This window comes from Doryrhamphus excisus, chromosome 14 (assembly GCF_030265055.1).
Source record: "Doryrhamphus excisus isolate RoL2022-K1 chromosome 14, RoL_Dexc_1.0, whole genome shotgun sequence".
In the NCBI taxonomy this organism is placed as follows: domain Eukaryota; kingdom Metazoa; phylum Chordata; class Actinopteri; order Syngnathiformes; family Syngnathidae; genus Doryrhamphus; species Doryrhamphus excisus.
In genome coordinates this window covers 18,637,890-18,663,603 of record NC_080479.1, presented here as the reverse complement: position 1 = coordinate 18,663,603, position 25,714 = coordinate 18,637,890, and the positions used below count along the sequence as shown (strand labels likewise).

At 41.5% G+C, this 25,714-nt stretch overlaps 1 protein-coding gene across 6 annotated transcripts in view; it reads right to left on the bottom strand.

Annotated features, from left to right (window-relative positions):
* The window catches only part of runx1t1 (RUNX1 partner transcriptional co-repressor 1), a 125,020-nt gene that overhangs the window by 66,135 nt on the left and 33,171 nt on the right, over positions 1 to 25,714 (bottom strand). For all 6 annotated transcript variants that reach the window (XM_058047892.1, XM_058047895.1, XM_058047897.1 and 3 more), the window contains exon 3: positions 11,461 to 11,558. In XM_058047892.1, the coding sequence (XP_057903875.1) occupies positions 11,461 to 11,509 (49 nt within the window). In that variant the 5' untranslated portion in view covers positions 11,510 to 11,558. The remainder of the gene's footprint in view (positions 1 to 11,460; positions 11,559 to 25,714) is intronic.

The following is a 25,714-nucleotide window of genomic DNA, read 5'->3' as shown; positions in this document are numbered from 1 at the left end:
TGCGTGAAAGTGACAAAATGTGAGATGTAGATAAAACCACGTGGTGATGAAAGGAACTAGCGTGACCTTGGACCGGCGGTATTTTAGGAAAGGTCATTTGGGATGTTGATTAGGCAAAAGGCGTGGCGTTAGGCCGTTAGGCTTTTTATGGGAAAGAAGCCACCAAAGCAAAACCGTGAGCGATCTATTCGTACATACGCACTGATTCTATTTGGCTTCTTCGTGTTTTTGATGCGGCGGCGGCGGCGGCGGCGGGAAGCACGTAAAAGGCCGAGGAGGAAAAACACAAAACACTTCTCAGTATTCCGCCCCGGCGTCCCCAATCACATCATTACTGTTATTATTTGGATGATTATTTCTGTCAAATTGCAATCAAAGCTGAGAAAAACACGGAACAGCACGTTAACTCGCCTGCCAATCCCGCCGTCCTTCAGCCGCCAATCATCATCATCCATACTGACCACACGCGTCCTACAAGATACATCAAATAACGATCCTTTCTACGTTACTTCTAAAGAGAACGAACATCGGAAACAAGATCAAAATAAACAACATTCCCTTGGAAAAAAAAACGGCGGCAGCACAGGCGGAAGTTGTGAGTAGAAAAAGAAGTCGGGTCCTTCGGGTCCTTCGGCGCCACATTCAGTCTCAAGTGGTTCCATTCGTCATAATTATATGCTTGTAAAGAAGACGGGGGAAAAAAGAGTCTAAAAAGGTCTAATCAAAGTGATTTAATTAAGTGCAGTCGCTCACTTGAAGGCAGCAGAATAGAATTAATAAGCACGTAGCCCATTTGCATTTCAACCCGTGTAATTATGCCAATTCAGAACACTTTTTTTTTTTTTCCTACGGGAGAACAAAAAAGAATTTCTCTCCTGATTTCATCCTCAGAGGCCAAGAAACCGGAATGGCCAGGAAGGATGGAATCCACGGCAGCTATAGCTAGCGTTTACTAACATCATGTATAGACCTGGAACGCTAATGCTACAAACAACGCTAATTTTAACGAACATTTACTACATCATGTATAGACCTGGCACGCTAATGCTACAAACAATGCTAACATTAGCTAGCATTTACTAGCATCATGTATATACCTGAAATGCTGATGCCACAAACAACGCTAATTTTAGCGAACATTTACTAGCATCATGTATAGACCTGGCATGGTAATGCTACAAACAATGCTAATGTTAGCTAACATTTACTAGCATCATGTATAGACCTGGCACGCTAATGTTACAAACAATGCTAACATTAGCTAGCGTTTACTAGCATCATATATAGACCTGGCATGTTAATGCTACAAACAATGCTAACATTAGCTAGCATTTACTAGCATCATGTATAAACCTGGAATACTTATGCCACAAACAACGCTAATGTTAGCTAGCATTTACTAGCACCATATATAGACCTGGCATGCTAATGCTACAAACAATGCTAATGTTAGCTATCATTTGCTAGCATCATGTATAGACCTGGCATGCTCATGCTACAAACAACGCTAATTTTAGCAAACATTTACTAGCATCATGTATAGACCTGGCACGCTAATGTTACAAACAATGCTAACATTAGCTAGTGTTTACTAGCATCATATATAGACCTGTCACGCTAATGCTACAAACAACGCTAACATTAGCTAATGTTTACTAGCATCATGTATAGACCTGGCACGGTAATGCTACAAACAATGCTAATGTTAGCTAACATTTACTAGCATCATGTATAGACCTGGCACGCTAATGCTACAAACAATGCTAACATTAGATACCAATGACTAGCACTATATTTAGCTCTGGCATGCTAATGCCACAAACAACGCTAACATTAGCTAGCGTTTACCAGCATCATGTATAGACCTGGCACACTAATGCTATAAACAAAGCTAATGTTAGCTAGCGTTTACTAGCATCATGTATAGACCTGGCACGCTAATGCTACAAACAATGCTAATGTTAGCTAACATTTACTAGCATCATGTATAGACCTGGCATGCTAATGCTACAAACAATGCTAATGTTAGCTAACATTTACTAGCATCATGTATAGACCTGGCACGCTAATGCTACAAACAATGCTAATGTTAGCTAACATTTACTAGCATCATGTATAGACCTGGCATGCTAATGCTACAAACAATGCTAATGTTAGATAATGTTTATTAGCATCACATATACACTTGGCATGCTTATGTTACAAACAATGCTAACGTTAGCTAATGTTAGCTAATGCCACAAACAACGTTAATGTCAGCTAGCATTTACTAGCATCATGTATAGACCTGGCACACTAATGTTACAAACAACGCTGACGTTAGCTAGTGTTTACTAACATCATGTATAGACCTGACATGCTAATGCTATAAACAATGCTAACATTAGCTAGCATTTGCTAGCATCATCACCTTTTGAAATAGCAATACCAAAACTGAATATTTTCTTTAAAAGCTGTGGGTTAATCATTAATCAAGAGTTAATCATGAAACATGCTCATGGCGGCCCTCAACCCCCGTCATAACGCTGGGCCCCCCGCAGGGGACGCGACCCCCCCAGTTTGAAAACCACTGAGCTAGCGCTTACTAGCGTCATGTTTAGCTCTGACACGCTAATCTTAAAACTAATGCAACAAACAATGCTAACATTAGCTAGCATTTACTGGCTAGCTAATGCTAAAAACAATGCTAACATTAGCCAGCATTTACAAGCATCATATTTAGCTCTGTTATGCTAATACCAAAGTCAGGATTCCACTAAACGGAGAGCAGTAGAAGGAGAAGCAGAAGGAAGCTTAAAAGGCGGCGTGGAACTATCGTCTTCCAGCTGTTAGCGTGTCAGCCATGACGCCAGTCAGGGAAGAGGAGGATGGACGCTAGTGATGTTTTTGGATGAAGGCTGACACAAAATGTCCCGGCAGGGAACAGAAGATGCTGTAACGCTTTGGCGCTGCTATTTGTTTATGTTGTAACATAATGGCTTCAAAGTGAGCATCAAGTCCTTGGACGGAGCTCTTCAACGCAGCTTGCTTGTACCGTAATGGAAGAGGAACATTAATATTTCAAAGCATTTTCAAAGCCATTAGGCATTATTACTGGGGTGGGGGGGGGGGGGGTTGCCAAAGCTGCTGCTAAATAAAATGCAGCATTTTTACCTTTGTCCTCCATTTGTCTCCATTTGAGCATACAGGAGATATGACCTCCGGTTCGGGGGCCTTAGGAGCTCATCTCTGCTATTTAAAATTAAAAATATTTTTTCCCTCCCGAAATAGATTTTTATATTTTATTTATTTATATATTTATTTTATTTGTTTATTTTTTTAAACAGTTTTTTCTGATCTGATTCTGATCTTTTTCTATCAATAAGTACATTTTTTTTTAATTTTATTTATAATTTTTTTTTAGAAAACATTTGTTTCATTCGAAAATAAATGTAGGCATTTTTTCCCTCAGAAAACATATTTATTTATTTATTTAAATATTTTTCCACATAAAACTATACACATGTTTTTGTCATAATAGTAATATTTTTTTATTTCCTCTGGAAAAAGCATTTTTTTAAACTGATAAACTTATTAAAACATTTTTTTTAAATATTTTTCTCTCCAAAGTTTGGCAGCTTTTTTTGGTGTTTTTTTTTTTTCAAGAGAAAACTTTTTAAAATGCTTGTTTCCTACAGAAAGCATTTATTTTGTAGTGTATAAATACTTTTTAAAAATTCCTCCAAAAATAGGCATTATAATTGAAAGCTTTTTCATAAAAATATTTTGCTCCACAAAAAAATTTATTTACTCACTTTATAAAAATACACTTTTTATTCTCCAAAAATCAGCTTTTTTCTGAAATTGAATCTTATCTCGCGAGATGATGCAATGTCTTCAAAAATGGATAATCAAAATTTAGAATGGACACAAGAGGCATTCGGAAGCTGAAGCTTGACTGAAATGCTGTGGAAATATTCTAAAAGGTACAAAAGGTACAAAAAAGCCAATGTAACTTTACGGTGTTTTGCTCAATCAACTGCAAATTTGGTACAAACACATAGAGGCCCGACAAGCACATGCGTGTACAATTTGGGCCAGATTGGAAGAAAAACATGGCCGCCATCAAGCAAAACATCTTATTTCCTTGTCAAATAATAGTCCATAAGTGTATTACATGTATGCTATGCTAACGTTCTTTTTAATAGAAAGTGTGTTAGCACGTGACTGAGGTTCGTCACGCCGACTTCACGATCTTAATCATCTCCACCGCGTTATTTCCCGTCTTATCGACGGCGCAGAGATTTCCCAGACGACGCGGCGTGGTTTCCGCGTCGTGCCGCTAATCAACAAAGTTAATTTGTTCCCCTCCGCCACCGTACTTTTTTTTTTTTTTTTTTTTACGAACGTTGGTTCGGCGGTATTTCTGCTGCCTCTTGCTAACTAGCCAAGAAAAAAAAAAAAAAAAAAAAAGCGAAAGCTTCGGTGGTTTATCAGATGGGCAAAGCCGGCTTATTACACGGCGGCGTTCTTATCTGTCATATTTGCACTGCAGTGCTTACAAATGGGACTTAGTCTATCTGGCGGGGAGCTGATGAAGGGGGAAATGAAATTATTGCGATTACATCTGACCCATATGCTTCGGTGCTGCCTCTGTGTGTGTGTGCGTGTGTGTTTTATCGTCTCACACACACACACATAGAAAGCGTAGAACGATGGCGGCAGGGTGACGCCTGGCCCCGAGAAGACGGCTAACAATATAAGAGGCACTTTTTTGCTAATATTCCGTTGGATGTCTCTTCCTCTCACTTCTCATTTCCTTCCTGGGGAAAAAAAAAAAGCGCCGGCGGCAACAAAATAACGCGCCGTTAGCGACAATGAAGCGTTTCAAACGCACGTAATGAAAGACATTCAGTTTCTGGAGTTATTGAATGCATCACAAGTGGATTGTTTGGGTTGTCGGGATTGCGGAATGCATTTAAACGAGGGATGTTCCCATCAGGATTTTATACTGCCGATCCCGATCCTGATCATCCATTGAGGGAATGATTCTATTTCCCATTTAATTTATTTCTATATTTCCCCACATCATTCACTGAAAACCTGAATAAAAAAAACCTTATCAACCTCTGCTGGGCCCCTCGATCTGCATCCGCTGCCTTCTAAACTATGTAAGTTTATAACTGTGATGCTGACACTCACTGTTAGCATGCTGGCAATCACAACACTAACGGTTAGCATGCCAACACCCAACATGGAAACAAGTGTCCATGTACACTTAAACTATGAAAATTGTTTAAAAATGCTAACATGCTAATTGTTAGCATTGCCAGCATGCCAACACCCAACATGGAAACAAGTGTCTATATACATGTAAACTATGAGAATTGTTTAAAAATGCTAATTGTTAGCATTGCTAGCATGCCAACACCCAACATGGAAACAAATGTCTTATATACATGTAAACTATGAAAATTGGTTAAAAATGCTAACATGCTAATTCTTAGCATTGCTAGCATGCCAACACCCAACATGGAAACAAGTGTCTATGTACATGTAAACTATGAAAATTGTTTAAAAATGCTAACATGCTAATTGTTAGCATTGCTAGCATGCCAACAGCCAACATGGAAACAAGTGTCTATATACATGTAAACTATGAAAATTGTTTTAAAAATGCTAACATGCTAATTGTTAGCATTGCTAGCATGCCAACACCCAACATGTAAACAAGTGTCTATATACATGTAAACTATGACAATTGTTTAAAACTGCTAACATGCTAATTGTTAGCAATGCTAGCATGCCAACACCCAACATGGAAACAAGTGTCTATATAAATTTAAACTATGAAAATTGTTTAAAAATGCTAATTGTTAGCATTGCTAGCATGCCAACACCCAACATGGAAACTAACATGCTAATTGTTAGCATTGCTAGCATGCCAACACCCAACATGGAAACAAGTGTCTATATACATGTAAACTATGAAAATTGTTTAAAAATGCTAACATGTTAATTGTTAGCATTGCTAGCATGCCAACACCCAACATGGAAACAAGTTGCTAATCAGCATGGTAGCAATGCTAACACATTAACCATTAGCAAAATTAGCAACTTAAAAAGTAATTGTCTATGTGAAAACGCTAAGCAAGTTTAAACCTATGAAAATGGTAAAAATGCTAAAATGCTAACATTTAACATGGAACCACTGTCTAACACGGAGATGGTAACACACTAGCTGATAGCATGCTAACACCTAACATGAAAAAGCTAAGTACCTATGTAAGTGTAAACTTATGAAAATGGCAAAAATGTTTACATGCTAATGTTAACATGCGAGCAATGTTAACAAGCTAATGGTTAGCATGCTAACACCTACGATGAAAACACACAAAGTGTCTACATAAGTTCCTAACTATGAAGGTGGTTAGATGTTAATGGTTAGCAAGGTTACCTAGCATGAAAATGCTAATCATCTATATAAGTATAACTATAAAATTTGTTTAAAAAATGCTAATATTTACATCACCAATGGTGTTGATGCTAACGCTAACAGTGGTGGCAAATGAGCATTGTGGACTTGGTAAAAAACGGTCCATTCCTTTTTGAAAGCGGACAAGTGCCACGGAAAATATGGAATTTCCGGAAATGTGGGAATTTTTTAAAATGTATTTATAAATAATTTGTAATTCTGTCGTAGAATCCGTTCATCCAAACCAAAGTACAGCTTCTTTGTTTACGTTGTCTCACACATACCATGCTTTACGACGGCGGCAATTTATTTATCCCATCATTAAGATGCATGGGGGGGGGGGTAACGCTGATGGTAAATGGCCCCCGCGCAGCTCATCTGCGTAATGCGCGGCTAACCCCGCGCCATTAGCCCATTCCGGGGACTCTTGCGTGCACCCAATGTTTATTGCAAAAGGCGTGGATGCTTTATGATGCACATAAACACGCCATACGATCCTTAACTCCCTCGTTGGGCACGCCGGTGCGCCGGTGCGCCGCCACCCGCGACTTTACTCCGCAATGATGACGAGCGCGAGCCTGCGAGGTGCCCGCATGCTGCCGGTTAGACGCTGGGCCAAGTGCAGCAAGTGGATAATTGCCTGGTGTTCGCTAACTCGTGTGACGCTAAGCTAATACGTTCTTTGCGAGCTAGCTTTTCTTAGCGACTCCCTGAACTGATAATTTGATCATTTAACAAAAAAAACACTCCAATGAGGTAAGATGACTTTTGCTAGCTTACGTCTCCTAACCACACAAATGCGACGTTTCGTATGCTAGTCGTACCAAATTCTTCGCGCTGAGCAGAAAAAAAACATTGAGCACACAAAAAACAGTTTGAAAAGTACCATACAACCAACGAGCCTCAAGCTAGCAGGAGGGTTTGGATTAAACCCCAAAAGTCGCATTGACTTGAAATTTCTCCCACATCTCTACAAATGATGGATGGGTGATGGATGGATGATGGGTGGGTGATGGATGGGTGATGAATGGATGATGGATGGATGATGGATGGGTGATGGATGGATGATGGATGGATGATGGATGGGTGATGGATGGATGATGGATGGGTGATGGATGGGTGATGGATGGGTGATGGATGGATGATGGATGGGTGATGGATGGATGATGGATGGATGATGGATGGATGATGGATGGGTGATGGATGGATGGGTGATGGATGGATGATGGAGGGATGATGGATAGGTGATGGATGGGTGATGGATGGATGATGGATGGGTGATGGATGGATGATGGATGGATGATGGATGGGTGATGGATGGGTGATGGATGGGTAATGGATGGGTGATGGATGGATGATGGATGGATGATGGATGGGTGATGGATGGGCGATGGATGGGTGATGGATGGATGATGGATGGGTGATGGATGGATGATAGATGGATGGATGGATGATGGATGGGTGATGGATGGGTGATGGATGGGTGATGGATGGGTGATGGATGGATGATGGATGGATGGATGATGGATGGGTGATGGATGGGTGATGGATGGATGATGGATGGATGATGGATGGGTGATGAATAGATGATGGATGGGTGATGGATGGATGATGGATGGATGACGGATGGGTGATGGATGAGTGATGGATGGGTGATGGAGGGATGATGGATAGGTGATGGATGGGTGATGGATGGATGATGGATGGGTGATGGCTGGGTGATGGATGGATGATGGATGGATGATGGATGGATGATGGATGGGTGATGGATGGGTGATTGATGGGTGATGGATGGATGATGGATGGGTGATGAATAGATGATGGGTGACGGATGGATGATGAATAGATGATGGATGGATGACGGATGGGTGACGGATGGATGATGGATGGGTGATGGATGGATGATGGATAGATGATGGATGGGTGATGGATGGATGATGGATAGATGATGGATGGGTGATGAATAGATGATGGATGGATGATGAATAGATGATGGATGGATGATGAATAGATGATGGATGGATGATGAATAGATGATGGATGGATGATGGAGGGATGATGGATGGATGATGGATGGGTGACGGATGGGTGACGGATGGATGATGGATGGGTGATGGATGGATGATGGATGGATGATGAATAGATGATGGATGGGTGATGGATGGATGATGGATGGGTGATGGATGGGTGACGGATGGGTGATGAGTGGATGATGGATGGATGATGGATGGATGATGGATGGGTGATGAGTGGATGATGGATGGATGATGGATGGATGATGGCTGGATGATGAGTGGATGATGGATGGATGATGGATGGATGATGGATGGATGATGAATAGATGATGGATGGCATACACTACTTACGACAGCACATGCTGATTGGGGGGGTCATAAAGATAAAAAAGTAGATTGCATATTAGCTGAGATGAATGCGTGCATTAGAGAGGGGGGGGGCTGCACTTTAAACAGCTGGAGGAAGGTTGCTGGGGGGGTTGGTGGGCGTGGTTTAATGTGTGTGTGTGTGTGTGTGTGCATCATCTATATGTCAGAGCATCTGGCAGCACTAAAAAAGCCATCTACTTAATATTTTATTAACTCTATTGTGTATGTGTGTGCATGTCATGGGGGGGGGCGCTATGGTGTCACCATATACCAGAAAATGGAGGGTCATCATCATCATCATCATCATCATGTATCTCCAACCTGTTTATTCCAATGCTTGGAAGACTTTAATATTTAACATGATTATTGATTATTATGTATATATATATTTTTTTTTCGGCATGCTGGAGCGTATCCCAGCTGGACTGGTGGCCAGCCAATCACAGGGCACATATAGACAAACAACCATTCACACTCACATTCATACCTATGGACAATTTGGAGTGGCTAATTAACCTAGCATGTTTTTGGAATGTGGGAGGAAATACCGGAATACCCGGAGAAAACCCACGCATGCACGGGGAGAACATGCAAACTCCACACAGAGATGGCCGAGCAGGGAATCGAACCCCTGGTCTGCTAGCTGCGTGGCCTTCGTGCTAACCACTTTTTTTTGTTTTTTTATTATTATTTTGGGATGTCAATCGATTAAAATATTTGATTGTGATTAATCGCATTTTTAGTTAACTCACAGTTAATCGCATTTAATCGCAGTTTTTATCCACAATAAGTAGGGGAAATATCTTTGTGGTAAATGATTTGATGTGCAACTACAACGATAATTCCATCAAATTTTATGTATCAAGGATACATAAAATATGTAAGGATATCATTTTGGGAACTTTGGGCCATTATTTAAAAAAATACCATCAGCAAGCATATTTTTGTATTACTATTTTTTTTATTATTAGCATATTAGCTCTTAAACTCGCCCACAAACGTTCAGCAAATACAAAATGTGAGCGAGTGAGACCTCTCACTCTAACATGTTTTTGTTTATTTGTGTCAGTGCAAAATAAGATTTGTTTATTTATGATGCTGGTTTTAAATTCTAAATGTTTGTTAGTAAAAAGCCTGACTGACGGATAAGTATAATTTTAAGATGTGTAGCGAAGCCTGATTTTTTTTTTTTGGTCCATGTTGCCCTCCATTAAGTGGCGGACGTAAACACAAAGCAGAGCTTGATAAGAGTGGAAGCGTTAGCATAGCATACACACGAAAACACACCTTGGGATGCCCCCGTCCGCCCACCCCCCGTCCCCCCACTGCCACCCTCCTTGACGGCACACGTTTGTGCCAGATGTGCGGCTCTGCTTTACGAGGTGGTGCCAGCGTGATGAAGAGGCGCACACCATTAATCTCCTCCTTGGGGGGGTGGGGGGAGGGGGGGTGGGGGAGGAGGTGGGCGCCGAGAGTGCATCGGCACTGGACTCCTCCCCCCTCCAACGCCGTCCCATCAATCGTCCCATCTGCCGCCTCGTAAAGATCCCACCTTTCTACTCCTCAACACTTTGATACCTCACTTCCTCTCATTCACTCATTGCTGCTCTTTATGTCGCATAATCAGTCATATTCATAAATTATATCATATAGTATATTCATATATTATTCTTGGTTAGATGTACATAATGCTATATTAAATAAGAAGATATTCAATAAATTCAATAAAAATACAAAAATAAAATAAATTTATACCAACTAAATGTTCATATTTAATATACAATATATGATTACAAATGTTATTAATAGTTGTTAAAATTGTAAACAAAAAACATGATAAATAAATGTACATATATATATATACCTATATATATATACCTGGCCTAGGAACATACCTGTCTTTGGAACATACCTGTTTTAGGACCATACCTGGCCTAGGAACGTACCTGTCTTAGGAACATACCTGTCTTATGAACATACCTGTCTTAGGAACATACCTGGCCTAGGAACATACCTGCCTTAGGAACATACCTGTCTTAGGAACATACCTGGCCTAGGAACATACCTGGCCTCGGAACATACCTCTCTTAGGAACATACTACCTGGCCAAGGAACATACCTGTCTTAGGAACATACCTGGCCTAGGAACATACCTGGCCTAGGAACATACCTGTCTCAGGTCTTAGGACCATACCTGGCCAAGGAACATACCTGGCCTAGGAACATACCTGTCTTAGGAACATACTTGTCTTAGGAACATACCTGTCTTATGAACATACCTGTCTTAGGACCATACCTGGCCTAGGAACATACCTGGCCTAGGAACATACCTGTCTTATGAACATAACTGTCTTAGGACCATATCTGGCCGAGGAACATACCTGTCTTAGGAACATACCTGTCTTAGGACCATACCTGGCCTAAGAACATACCTGTCTGAGGAACATACCAGGCCTAGGAACATGCCTGTCTTTGGAACATACCTGTCTTAGGAACATATTACCTGTCTTAGGAACATACCTGGCCCAGAAACATACCTGTCTTAGGAACATACCTGTCTTAGGAACATACCTGTCTTAGGAACATACCTGGCCCAGAAACATACCTGTCTTAGGAACATACCTGGCCAAGGAACATGAATGTAGAAATGTTTGTTGGGGGAGGCGACCATCTTGCCTAATTTGCATAATCCATCATGACATCATCCCCCAAAAAGGAGCCTAAAACATGAAAAACAAAACAAATGTTCAGAAATCCAATTGTTGTTTTTTGGAAACGTCCCAAAGAAGACGGAGCCGCCTGTGAGGACTCTAAGACGGGGGAAGGTCGAGCCCAAACCCCCCTAAACTAATTCCACCTGTGGAGGCTAAACCAAGCAGCTAGCTTAGCAACTCCCTGGATGCCATAAACAATCCTTTGTGCTCCAATAAACACGGAGCGCATGGAGCCAAGGTCGGCTTCCTTTCATACTCAAACTTTGGGATTGTGAAGATGATGATGATGATGATGCACTTTTCAGGTCCCAAGACCCTCCTGGGGTTTTCCCAGATGGCCCCGGAGATAGCACACCCGCCTCGGAACGCCATCGCTGGCACGGCTCACCGTTCGCTCACGAAGGCGCCGACTGCTGCCTGGCATCGCCGCCGTGGACGTCCGGGACAAAAGTAGAACTTTTTAGAGGTCGCAGCCTCGCTAACGCAGGGATGTCCAACATGCAGCCGGGGGCCATTTAGGGCCTGGCTGTATTTATATTGGTTTATGACACATACTAAAAGTACAATGCAACAAGAAAATAGAAAAATGTCAACATGGTAAAGGGCTAGCTAGTTAGCTAGCTAGTTACTCGCTAGCATGCCTCTAAAATTCAAATGATTTGTTTTCCGTCTGACACCAGTTAGCACACATGTTAGCTTCCCCATGACCAAATACATTGGATCTAAAACTAACAACCACCATTAATAGTGCCCGCAAGGTATGCTGGGTAGTCCACTGGCAACCCCCGATGCTATAATATGAACAATAAAACATTGAATATGAAGACTATGTGAACGTACCACCTGGTTTACTCAGCATGTTTTCAATGAAGCTGCCCAGCATGCCTTGCGGATGCGTGATATGAGTTATTTTTACATATGTGCTGTGCGTAGAAGTTAATTTTCCCGCTCATACGGTACATCGGGAAGGTTACATTGAGTGTCATGTTTTGGCTTTCACCGCACATAAACAGCTACTTCCTGTTCGGGCTATTTCCCGTGTGACCCAAACGCACCACACGCGCCGTGGCAAAAACAAACGCCACTGAAAATATTTTTGGGTTCTGGGTTTTGATTATAGTTTGTTGCTATATTGGTCAAATGTCATTTTTTTTGCCTACCCACCAAACTACATAGACAATATAGCGAAATCTAGAGTTATTGTGCCAAAATTGACAATTTCTGGCACAATTTGTCCACCATATTGCATAATGTATGAAATGGGAATAATGCGAGGCGTGCGGCTATGTTTTGATTGCAGTTTGATGGTAAGTTCGCAAAATGTCACTTAAAGGGGAACTGCACTTTAAAAAATGTTGTCCATTATTAATATTAATAATGTTAATATTAATTTGTTTCCTGGCGTAATAATGCATTCATTCATTCATTTTCTACCGCTTTTCCTCACAAGGGTCGCGGGGGGTGCTGGAGCCTATCCCAGCGGTCTTCGGGCGAGAGAGGAGGTGGCCAGCCAATCACAGGGAACATATAGACAAACAACCATTCACACTCACATTCATACCTATGGACAATTTGGAGTGGCTAATTAACCTAGCATGTTTTTGGAATGTGGGAGGAAACCGGAGTACCCGGATGTGAAAACCCACGCATGCACGGGGAGAACATGCAAACTCCACACAGAGATGGCCGAGGGTGGAATTGAACCCTGGTTTCCTAGCTGTGAGGTCTGCGCGCTAACCACTCGACCGCCGTGCCGCCTTCAAAACGTACAATAAATTTAAAAAAATGTGGTAGATTTGTCGCTATTTACTTCATTTTACTTCACACGGATACCTCTTGGCACGTCTTCTTCTTCTCTGGTACAGCAGGTGTTTTTTTGTGGGTCTTTGCCCATCATTCCCAATCCTGATGTGAAACATTCATTCATTCATTCATTTTCTACCGCTTTTCCTCCCTGGACTGGTGGCCAGCCAATCACAGGGCACATATAGACAAACAACCATTCACACTCACATTCATACCTATGGACAATTTGGAGTGGCTAATTAACCTAGCATGTTTTTGGAATGTGGGAGGAAACCGGAGTACCCGGATGTGAAAACCCACGCATGCACGGGGAGAACATGCAAACTCCACACAGAGATGGCCGAGGGTGGAATTGAACCCTGGTCTCCTAGCTGTGAGGTCTGCGTGCTAACCACTCGAGCGCCGTGCCGCCCGTTATAATGCATAAAAAAGGGAAAAAAACATTTGTTCCCGTCTCACATTAGGACTGTGAATGATGGACAAAATTCCAAAAAAAGTGCACTTCCCCTTTAAATTGCCTAGCCACCAAACCACATCAACATTATGACAAAATTTAAAATTTAATGTCAAATTTGGTAACAAAATATGTATTTTTCTGCACCATATTGCATGTTGTGTCCAATGGGAGTGAAGCAAGGCGTTCAGCTATGTTGTTTATTATCGAGTCAATGTTTTTTATGCTAATATGACAGTCAAGGATATTTAAACTATTGCCTGTACAATTGCAACTGACTAACCACCAAACCACATTGAAAATGTGACAAAAACAAACATTTCTGTAAGAAAGATACTATTTTTGGCACTGTATGTCCACCATATTGCATTGTGGGTCCACTGGGACTGAAGCGAGGCGTGCGGCTATGTCGGGGTTGCCGTTTGTTGGTTAGCCGCTTAGCACGTTGACATAGAAACGGCAACAAAAGGTTCTGTGATGCAATGTAGCGTGAAGCTAACCTTGCTATCTTCTGGTGCAATATGTGTCATCCCACCACCTGCAGGTGATAATCCACCTGTGTCACAACCCCCCCACCCGACCATAGCTGGGTGATGGATGCGACAGTTTAGAAGAGCGACAGAGGTCACCAAGCTGGGAGATTGTTTTAGCCCTTCCTGCTCCTCCGCTAGCTTTTTTTTGTTGTTGTTGTTTCCATTCTGTCTTTCTCCCCACCTGGAGTGTCGTGAACCCTCCCCACACTCCAACACCTAATTACATCCTGGACCTGTCCATGGATTCATATTCATGATGAAGGCACAGATGCTGAATTAACAACCCGGAGGAAGGAAGGAGGATGCTGGAGGAGAGGACATGTTAGGCCAGTGGTGGCCAAAAGGCGGCCCGGGGGACATTGTTGGCCCATGGCTACATTTTTATTGTAGCCATGGGCTACTATTGTTTCATAAAATAAACCAGAAACACTTCAAAAGGAGCATTAGAGATTATACTATATTATGTTATGTCTTGTCATGTTATGTCATGTTATGTTATGTTACGATGCGTTACATAACCTTATCTTATGTAACATTACGTTACGTTACATTACATTATGTTGTTATGTTACTTTACAATACATTATGCTATGTTACGTTATGCCACGTTACATTATGTTACCTTATGTTACATCATGTTACATTACATTACCTTATGCTATGTTACGTAACATTATGTTACATTATGGCACGTTACACTACGTCACCTTATGTTATGTTACGTTATGTTACAGTTCGTTACACTACGTTACCTTATGTTACGTTATGTTACAGTTTGTTACATTGTGTTACATCACAGCCCGTTACATCACATTACATTACCTTATGTTATGTTACGTTATGTTACAGCTTGTTACATTATGTTACGTTATGGTTCGTTACATTACATTACCTTTTGTTATGTTACGTTACATTATGTTACGTTACATTATGTTACGTTATATTATGCTACGTTATATTATGCTACGTTATATTATGCTACATTACATTACCTTATGTTATGTTACGTTATGTTACAGCACGTTACATTACGTTATGTTACATTACGTTATGTTACAGCACGTTACATTACGTTATGTTACATTACGTTATGTTACATTACGTTACACTACAGTACCTTATGCTATGTTACATTATGTTATGTTGCGTTACGTTACCTTATGTTACGTTACGTCACATTATGTTACATTACGTTACCTTATGTTATGCTATGCTACATTGTACATTACATAACGTTATGTCATGCTATATTATGTTATGATATGTTATGTTATGTTACATTGTACGTTATGTTACATTACAAAAAGATGAAAAAGTATTTTGTGAAAAATGTAATTACTGTACTTTTTCATGGCTACTTTTTGGTTGAACAGAACAAAGACGTGAACAATAAAAATGGATAATTGATGGGGGGGGGGGGCAGGAGATGTTTTTCAAGTGGTCACCAAGGTGGAGGTGACAAACATGGCCGCCGCTCACCTGAGGTGTCCTTCCTCCATCTGGAAGTGCCCATAAGTGACCAATAAAAAGATAAAGCTGCGAACGCGGTGGAGGTGCATAGGTGCGGTGGGAACTCCTGGGTGGTGTAAAGGGTGGGGGGGGTGGGGGGGAGGTGGTGCTGGTGTGCAGTGGTGCATGGAAGAACAGATGGCCCCTCCCCGTCTTGATTTATGAAATGAATAATCTTAGAATTGACACAAAGTGGAATACATTAGCTGCATTTTAATAACCACATTTCATTTCCTTCCCCTGAGCTGGTGGAGTGGAGTGGAGTGGGCCTATCGTGGGGTGGAGTGGAGTGGAGGGGGGCCGCGGATCGTATTTGCATGTCAATGACCAGCGCCAACGGCGGCCATGTTCACCTGGAACTTACTTGTGGAACACCTCCACGGGTCGGGTGAAGGTCAGCGTGTCCAAATTTTGAAAAGACGCCAACAAAGCAATCAGTGATGACAGGGGATTTAAAGAAGAAGATGTAGTACTCAACCTGGCCAGTAGGGTCTTGCAGGAGAAGCTCAATGTACATCTCATCTACATGGACGTACATGTCAGGAGCTGGCAACAGTGGTTGCCTAGCAACAATTCCTAAGACAAATGATAGTGGCCCTGGAATTACAGACTCTAAATACGACATCGGGTCAGTCGGATGGGGGGGCGGGGGAGGGGCAACAATACCTGGACTGATAAACCAGTCCCAGAATTGGACCACTTGATAGTACTACATGAGTCTAGATTTTAGGAGACTCCATTTTAGAAGAAAAACCTCTTCCAGTTCCTTGATGATGTCACAAGAAAGAAGAACACGTAGCAAGGACTCCAAGGTAGGTCTCAATCCACCGCGGGTGGTCCTCCCAAAAACAGACGGCGGCGGAAGTTGGCGAGGCGTGGCGCACGCGGCGAGTGTTACTTAGCGCTCATTGGCGCGGTGGCTCGGCGTCCCGTATGGCGGCGTAGCGAGCAACAGCATGCAAACACCTTCTGGCCGCACAGATGCCACGCGCTCCATTTTAGGATGCGTTCCAAAAAAAAAACCAAGGTAGAGGCGGGACAGGAGGGGAAGAGACGAACATGCTGCTCGGATTGGACGGCGGCCATCTTGCATTTCTATTGCATGATGGGATTGGATGACAAGAGAAGAGTCTCTGGGTGATCACATGACATCCATCCTTCTTCAATATCGGGTGGGGGCATGCTGGAGCCTATCCCAGCTGTCTTTGGGGGGAGAGGCGGGGTACACCCTCACAGTAGTATCAATAGTATTCATTATAAAAAAGTCAAAGTATTATCAGAAAAACTAGGACCTTTACTAGGAAGTAAAGGTATGGGGCTAGGTACAAGTAGTTGGCCGTGTATTACAGTATGTAGTACTAGGAAATAAAGGTATGTGGCTATAGGTACACATAGCTGGCTGTGTATTACAGTATGTAGTACTAGGAAGTAAAGGTATGGGGCTAGGTACAAGTAGCTGGCCGTGTATTACAGTATGTAGTACTAGGAAATAAAAGTATGTGGCTAGGTACATATAGCTGGTCATGTATTACAGTATGTAGTACTAGGAAGTAAAAGTATGTGGCTATAGGTACACATAGCTGGCCGTGTATTACAGTATGTAGTACTAGGAAGTAAAGGTATGGGGCTAGGTACAAGTAGTTGGCCGTGTATTACAGTATGTAGTACTAGGAAATAAAGGTATGTGGCTATAGGTACACATAGCTGGCTGTGTATTACAGTATGTAGTACTAGGAAGTAAAGGTATGGGGCTAGGTACAAGTAGCTGGCCGTGTATTACAGTATGTAGTACTAGGAAATAAAAGTATGTGGCTATAGGTACACATAGCTGGCCGTGTATTACAGTATGTAGTACTAGGAAGTAAAGGTATGGGGCTAGGTACAAGTAGTTGGCCGTGTATTACAGTATGTAGTACTAGGAAATAAAAATATGTGGCTAAGTACACATAGTTGGCCGTGTATTACAGTATGTAGTACTAGGAAGTAAAAGTATGTGGCTATAGGTACACATAGCTGGCCGTGTATTACAGTATGTAGTACTAGGAAGTAAAAGTATGTAACTAAAGGTACACATAGCTGGCACTGCATTACAGTATGTAGTACCAGGAAGTAAAAGTATGTGGCTAGGTACACATAGCTGGCCGTGTATTACAGTATGTAGTACTAGGAAGTAAAATTATGTGGCTAGGTACAAGTTTGCTGGCCATGTATTTCAGTATGTAGTACGAGGAAGTAAAAGTATGTGGCTAGGTACACATAGCTGGCCGTGTATTACAGTATGTAGTACGAGGAAGTAAAAGTATGTGGCTAGGTAGAAGTTTGCTGGCCATGTATTTCAGTATGTAGTACGAGGAAGTAAAAGTATGTGGCTGGGTACACATAGCTGGCCCTGTATTACAGTATGTAGTACTAGGAAGTAAAATTATGTGGCTAGGTACAAGTTTGCTGACCATGTATTTCAGTATGTAGTACGAGGAAGTAAAAGTATGTGGCTAGGTACACATATAAGAAGGTGTAAACATAATAAATTATGGAATACTGGAAGAAAAAGAAAGGATGTGGAAAGTTCACAGAGGTTGAGCGATCCGACTCTTCCAATCAAGCATCGGAATGAATCGTTCGGATATATCGATGAGATGGCAACCTAAACCTTCTTCAACCCTAAACTCCCCGCCTGCAAAGCCTTCATCTCCGATTTGAAGGGCAGCCATCTTGGGTGAGGGTGGAGACAAAAAGGCCAAAGAGTGGCGGGCGTGTGCCACAGAGCGCACGAGTGCTGGTGTGTTTAAAACGTCTGGTGGATGTCAGACCAAGACGTGGTGCAGACGTGCAGCGGCCCGCATTGGACGGGAATGACAAAGTGGTCTTGATAAAACACTGGAGACATGACGTCACATGACTCACTACACACACACACACACACACACACACACAAGATAAAGGAGCATTGTGTGTGTTGTGTGAGGAGGAGATACCCACTTAGGGAAGAAATTTGATTCCTTGATGGACTCCAATTCTTATGAGTCACTCGTGGTCACAGACCGCATGAGTCAGTGACTCTCCAGACAATACCCATGAGTCAATTCCTTATCAACCCATAAGTCGATGAAACTCGAGTCAAATACCTTCGTCAAATACCTGTGAGTCAGTGAACCTCGAATCGTTATCAACCCAAGAGTCAGTGAAACCCGGGTCTTTGTCAAGTACCCATGACAGACGGTAAAAATCAGTTCTGTGTCTACCCATGAGTTAGTGAAAGTTAAGTCTTTGTTGAGTCAGTAAAACTCATTTTTTATCAACTCACGAGTTAGTGATATTTGAGTCCTCTGTCAGTCAGTGGAACTCAAGTTTTTGTTGACCATGAGTCGGTGAATTTGGAGTCTTTGTCAGGTACCCATAATTCAGTAGAACTTAATTCTTTATCAACGCATGAGTCGGTGAAACTCAAGTCTTCGTCAAGTACCCGTGAATAAGTAAAACCTGAATCTTCGACAAACCAAGAGTTTGTGAAACTCCTTGGTGGTGAAAGTACCCATAATTCAGTAAAACTCAATTCTTTATCAGCCCATGAGTCGGTGAAACGCGAGTCTTCATCAAGTACCCATGAGTCACTAAAACCCGAATCTTTGACAACCCAAGAGCTGGTGAAACTCAAGTCCTTGTCGAGTACCCATGAGAAGGTAAAACTCAATTCATTGTCCACCCGTGAGTTAGTGAAAGTCAAGTCTTTGTTGAGTCAGTAAAACTCATTTTTAATCAACTCACGAGTTAGTGATATTTGAGTCTTCTTTCAGTCAGTGGAACTCGAGTTTTTGTTGACCATGAGTCGGTGAAACTCGAGTCTTCATCAAGTACCCATGACAGACGGTAAAACTCAGTTCTTTGACTACCCATGAGTAAGTTAAAGTCAAGTCTTTGTTGAGTCACTAAAACTCAATCATTTGTTTACCCATGAGTTAGTGAAAGTCAAGTCTTTGTTGAGTCAGTAAAACTCACTCATTTGTCAACCCACGAGTTAGTGATATTTGAGTCCTATTTCAGTCAGTGGAACTCAAGTTTTGTTGACCATGAGTTGGTGAATTTTGAGTCTTTGTCAAGTACCCGTGAGTCAGTAAAACCCGAATCTTCGACAACCTTATTCAAGTACCCATAATTCAGTATAACTCAATTCTTTATCAGCCCATGAGTCGGTGAAACTCGAGTCTTTGTCCGGTACCCATGAGTCAGTGAAATTCGAATCTTCATTGAATCAGTAAAACTCGAGTTTTTAGCAACCCAACGAGCCAAGTACCCATGAGTCAGTAGAACTTGATTCTTTATAAACCCATGAGTCGGTGAAACTCGAGTCTTTGTCCGGTACCCATGAGTCAGTGAAATTCGAGTCTTCATTGAATCAGTAAAACTTGAGTCTTTAGCAACCGAACGAGCCAAGTAACCATGAGTCAGTAGAACTTGATTCTTTATAAACCCATGAGTCGGTGAAACTCGAGTCTTTGTCCGGTACCCATGAGTCAGTGAAATTCGAGTCTTCATTGAATCAGTAAAACTCGAGTCTTTAGCAACCGAACGAGCCAAGTACCCATGAGTCAGTAGAACTTGATTCTTTATAAACCCATGAGTCGGTGAAACTCGAGTCTTTGTCCGGTACTCATGAGTCAGTGAAATTCAAGTAGTCTTAATTGAATCAGTAAAACTCGAGTCTTTAGCAACCGAACGAGCCAAGTACCCATGAGTCAGTAGAACTTGATTCTTTATAAACCCATGAGTCGGTGAAACTCGAGTCTTTGTCCGGTACCCATGAGTCAGTGAAATTCGAGTCTTCATTTAATCAGTAAAACTCGAGTCTTTAGCAACCGAACGAGCCAAGTAACCATGAGTCAGTAGAACTTAATTCTTTATAAACCCATGAGTCGGTGAAACTCGAGTCTTTGTCCGGTACCCATGAGTCAGTGAAATTCTAGTCTTCATTGAATCAGTAAAACTCGAGTCTTTAGCAACCGAATGAGCCAAGTACCCATGAGTCAGTAGAACTTGATTCTTTATAAACCCATGAGTCGGTGAAACTCGAGTCTTTGTCCGGTACCCATGAGTCAGTGAAATTCGAGTCTTCATTGAATCAGTAAAACTCGAGTCTTTAGCAACCGAACGAGCCAAGTAACCATGAGTCAGTAGAACTTAATTCTTTATAAACCCATGAGTCGGTGAAACTCGAGTCTTTGTCCGGTACCCATGAGTCAGTGAAATTTGAGTCTTCATTGAATCAGTAAAACTCGAGTCTTTAGCAACCGAACGAGCCAAGTACCCATGAGTCAGTAGAACTTGATTCTTTATAAACCCATGAGTCGGTGAAACTCGAGTCTTTGTCCGGTACCCATGAGTCAGTGAAATTCGAGTCTTCATTGAATCAGTAAAACTCGAGTCTTTAGTAACCGAATGAACCAAGTACCCATGAGTCAGTAGAACTTGATTCTTTATAAACCCATGAGTCGGTGAAACTCGAGTCTTTGTCCGGTACTCATGAGTCAGTGAAATTCAAGTAGTCTTAATTGAATCAGTAAAACTCGAGTCTTTAGCAACCGAACGAGCCAAGTACCCATGAGTCAGTAGAACTTGATTCTTTATAAACCCATGAGTCGGTGAAACTCGAGTCTTTGTCCGGTACCCATGAGTCAGTGAAATTCTAGTCTTCATTGAATCAGTAAAACTCGAGTCTTTAGCAACCGAATGAGCCAAGTACCCATGAGTCAGTAGAACTTGATTCTTTAAAAACCCATGAGTCGGTGGAACAGAGTAATTGCTGATCACTGTGAAAGAGTCGTTCACATGCGGCACGTTTAGTGGTTGGCCTTTCCTGCGTTGATGGGGTTTGTGTATTTGGTATTTTGCGGCGGTGCAGCCCGCGTGTCGGCGTATGGTACCGCAGGGACATTTATTGTGGTCTGCTGTCCGTCACCTCCAGCAGGAGCAGATCCTAACGCAGCCTGGACTTTGCAGACCTGGAGTCTGGCTCGTGTTAAAGCCATGATAAGATCCAGAGGTCCGACCTACCTCGGCTCCTTTCTTGCACGCCAATGATGACTTCCACGCTCCCATGTTCTCATATGACTCACACACACACACAGCAGCAGACGGCGTACGAGTGCCGCTCATTCCTACCCTTGAACATCATGTACCGGCATCAACAGTTGCGTACATAAAATACTGTAATATTATCTGCTTCACAATGTCACAGCATGTATTGGTTTTCATGTGAACCGTAGTTCACCGCCCCCCGAGTTCTGGCAGCACTCGTGTACGCTTCACAGTAGTCAAGACACAATGACCTTGCCGGATATTTACACAACAGCGGCTGTCGCTTGCCATACAAATTGTACACTGAATACTGTAAAGTATATCTGTAGTACTACCATTTAGTACTACATGATATAATACACGCAGCATTCGTGTTGATTGCGGCAAGTACGCTTGAAAGCTTCATCATAATGGAGTCTCTTGGAGTGGACCAGCCAGGTAAATTCTTTCTTAGTGCATCTAAGCCCCAGTTGTCAGTACCCCCCCACCCCCTGCCGCCCCCATACCCCCCACCCCCAGGGGGCAGAAAGAGGCCCAACATCTGCCAAGCTTCTTTGCGGGCTCGCACACGACATGGAAACATATTGTAAAGGCATTAAGGGCCGCTCGCAGAAAGGATGTATTGTTAATCCTTCACCAAATACGCCCCGACCTGGCAACCGCTCACAGGACCTGGCAACCTCACACCAGGACGCAACAAGGTACCCTTTGGCCAAGTTTGGGTTGTTTTTTTTTGGGCTCTAAGAGTTATTATTATGGAAATCAGATGAGAAATATACCAATAAATAACAGTAAACATCAGCATAAATATAGCATATTAAATACTATACTAAATGAATATGTTTTATTCTAAATATTATTATTATTTATTACAATAAAAATTATATAAAACTATAAAAATTACACAAACTTAATAATACATATATAATAAATAAAATACTATATATTACTATAATAATATAATATAATAAACATCAGCATAAATATAGCATATTAAATACTATACTAAATGAATATGTTTTATTCTAAAAATATATTATTTATTATAATAAAAATTATATAAAACTATAGACATTACACAAACTTAATAATACATATATAATAAATAGAATACTATATATTACTATAATAATATAATAAACATCAGCATAAATATAGCATATTAAATACTATACTAAATGAATATGTTTTATTATATGATATATATAATATATATTGTTTATTACAATAAAAAATATATAAAACTATAAAAATTACACAAAGTTAATAATACATATATAATAAATAAAATACTAAATATTACTATAATAATATAATGTAATATAATATAATATAATATAATAAAGCATATTAAATACTATACTAAATGAATATGTTTTATTGTAAATATATATTATTTATTACAATAAAAATTATATAAAACAATACAAATTACACAAACTTAATAATACATATATAATAAATAAAATACTATATATTGCTATAATAAAATAAAATAAAATAAAATAAAATAAAATAAAATAAAATAAAATAAAATAAAATAAAATAAAATAAAATAAAATAAAATAAAATAAAATAAAATAAAATAAAATAAAATAAAATTAGACTAGGCTAAATTAGACTAATAACTAAATTTGTGAATTAATGTATTAGTTTAAAATTAGTCCTAGAGTACTACATGTGATTAACCTGTAACGTGATTAATTAACCCTCATCCACTTGGGAAGGCCGCTGTCACCAGGTAGCCGCAAGCGGCAGCAATTGGAGAAATACAAAAGTATTTCATATTCAAAATTAGACCAATAAATACATATATACGTATCGGCTCACCGATATTATGGGCCCGATAATAGCTTAAAAAAAGTGATGTTGGTTGATATGCATTTGGGTGCCCCCATATTGTCATCATTACGGTACTAAAGGGCCCTGCTAACACACCCTGTCCGCCATGATGCTTCCAATAGTCCAACTTTTAACATAAAAAGCCAACACATGGGAACCAAAGCCCCCTCACACGCGGGCGGCGGCGGCGTATGAGGGCGGCAGACGGACGGCAACTCGCTCATTTGTTCATTTTCTGGCTGAAAAAGCCAGCAGATGATGGCGTCTCCTTTCAGGCGCCGTGCCAGTCGTGTTTGGTGGCGACGGCAGCGGGCTTGTCGTTCCGCAGAACCCCGGCCAGATGTCCCCCGAGCGTGGAAAGCAGGTGGGCCGGGTACCGCCGGCCCCCGACCACACCCCCCCCGTCCCCCCTCTTCCTCATCGACTCCATGCCGCAGCGCCACGGAGCTGGCAGCGCTTCAAATCTGTTGGGTATAACCTTTAATTCACATGCTGGCACGGCGGGCGGGGCGGGGGTAGGGGGGGTAGGGGGGGTCCATCTGCCCGCCCGTGTAGCTGCAAGTTTACTCTGCAGAATATTGTTGTGGTGCTCCATCATTTAGGAGGAACACCTGTCGTACCGCCGCCACCCCGGCCCCGCCTGTTTAATTTTGGCGCTGACTGCTGTTATGCAACACGCTCTGTATGCTTTGTAAACGCCTTCCCACATATCAGACGGCTTCCACGAATACGACGTGTGAGCAGCCATGCTGAACCACTTCCTCATTTTTTCATGACATCATAACAGACAAACCTCCTTCCTGGTGGATATCAAGCCACGCCTCCAAGAAAAAGGCTTCGCTACGCATCTTAAAATGAATGTCCGCCACCCGATTCGTCAGCTGTCGGAGCTCTAACTTCGGTCATGTTTCTTTCTATAGCAAATATGCTAACCTAGCATAAAAAATGTGAGTATAATGTTAGCACGTTAGCATCACATAGCTACATTAGTGTTGCCGTGATTTGTGTGTGATATACTGTACATATGGGGAGGCGCCGTGGGGTTGTGGTTAGCATTCTGGACCTCAGAGCTAATGCTAATGCAGAGTAAGCATCGTTGGTATCGGTCAAGAAGCTAGTAGCATCGTTGGTATTGGTCAGGAAGCTAGTAGCATCATTGGTATTGGTCAGGAAAGCTAGTAGCATCATATTGGTCAGGAAGCTAGTAGCATCATTGGTATTGGTCAGGAAAGCTAGTAGCATCATATTGGTCAGGAAGCTAGTAGCATCATTGGTATTGGTCAGGAAGCTAGTAGCATCATATTGGTCAGGAAGCTAGTAGCATCATTGGTATTGGTCAGGAAAGCTAGTAGCATCATATTGGTCAGGAAGCTAGTAGCATCATTGGTATTGGTCAGGAAGCTAGTAGCATCATATTGGTCAGGAAGCTAGTAGCATCATTGGTATTGGTCAGGAAAGCTAGTAGCATCATATTGGTCAGGAAGCTAGTAGCATCATTGGTATTGGTCAAGAAGCTAGTAGCATCATTGGTATTGGTCAGGAAGCTAGTAGCATCATATTGGTCAGGAAGCTAGTAGCATCATTGGTATTGGTCAGGAAGCTAGTAGCATCATATTGGTCAGGAAGCTAGTAGCATCATTGGTATTGGTCAGGAAGCTAGTAGCATCATATTGGTCAGGAAGCTAGTAGCATCATATTGGTCAGGAAGCTAGTACCATCATTGGTATTCGTCAGGAAGCTAGTACCATCATTGGTATTCGTCAGGAAGCTATTAGCATCATTGGTATTCGTCAAGTAGCTAGTAGCATCATATTGGTCAGGAAGCTAGTAGCATCATTGGTATTGGTCAGGAAGCTAGTAGCATCATATTGGTCAGTGTTGGAACTGTTGTAGATAAGTTATCCAATTTGCTGGTCTAACTGTTTGCCTTTCTAGCTACAAGTTGG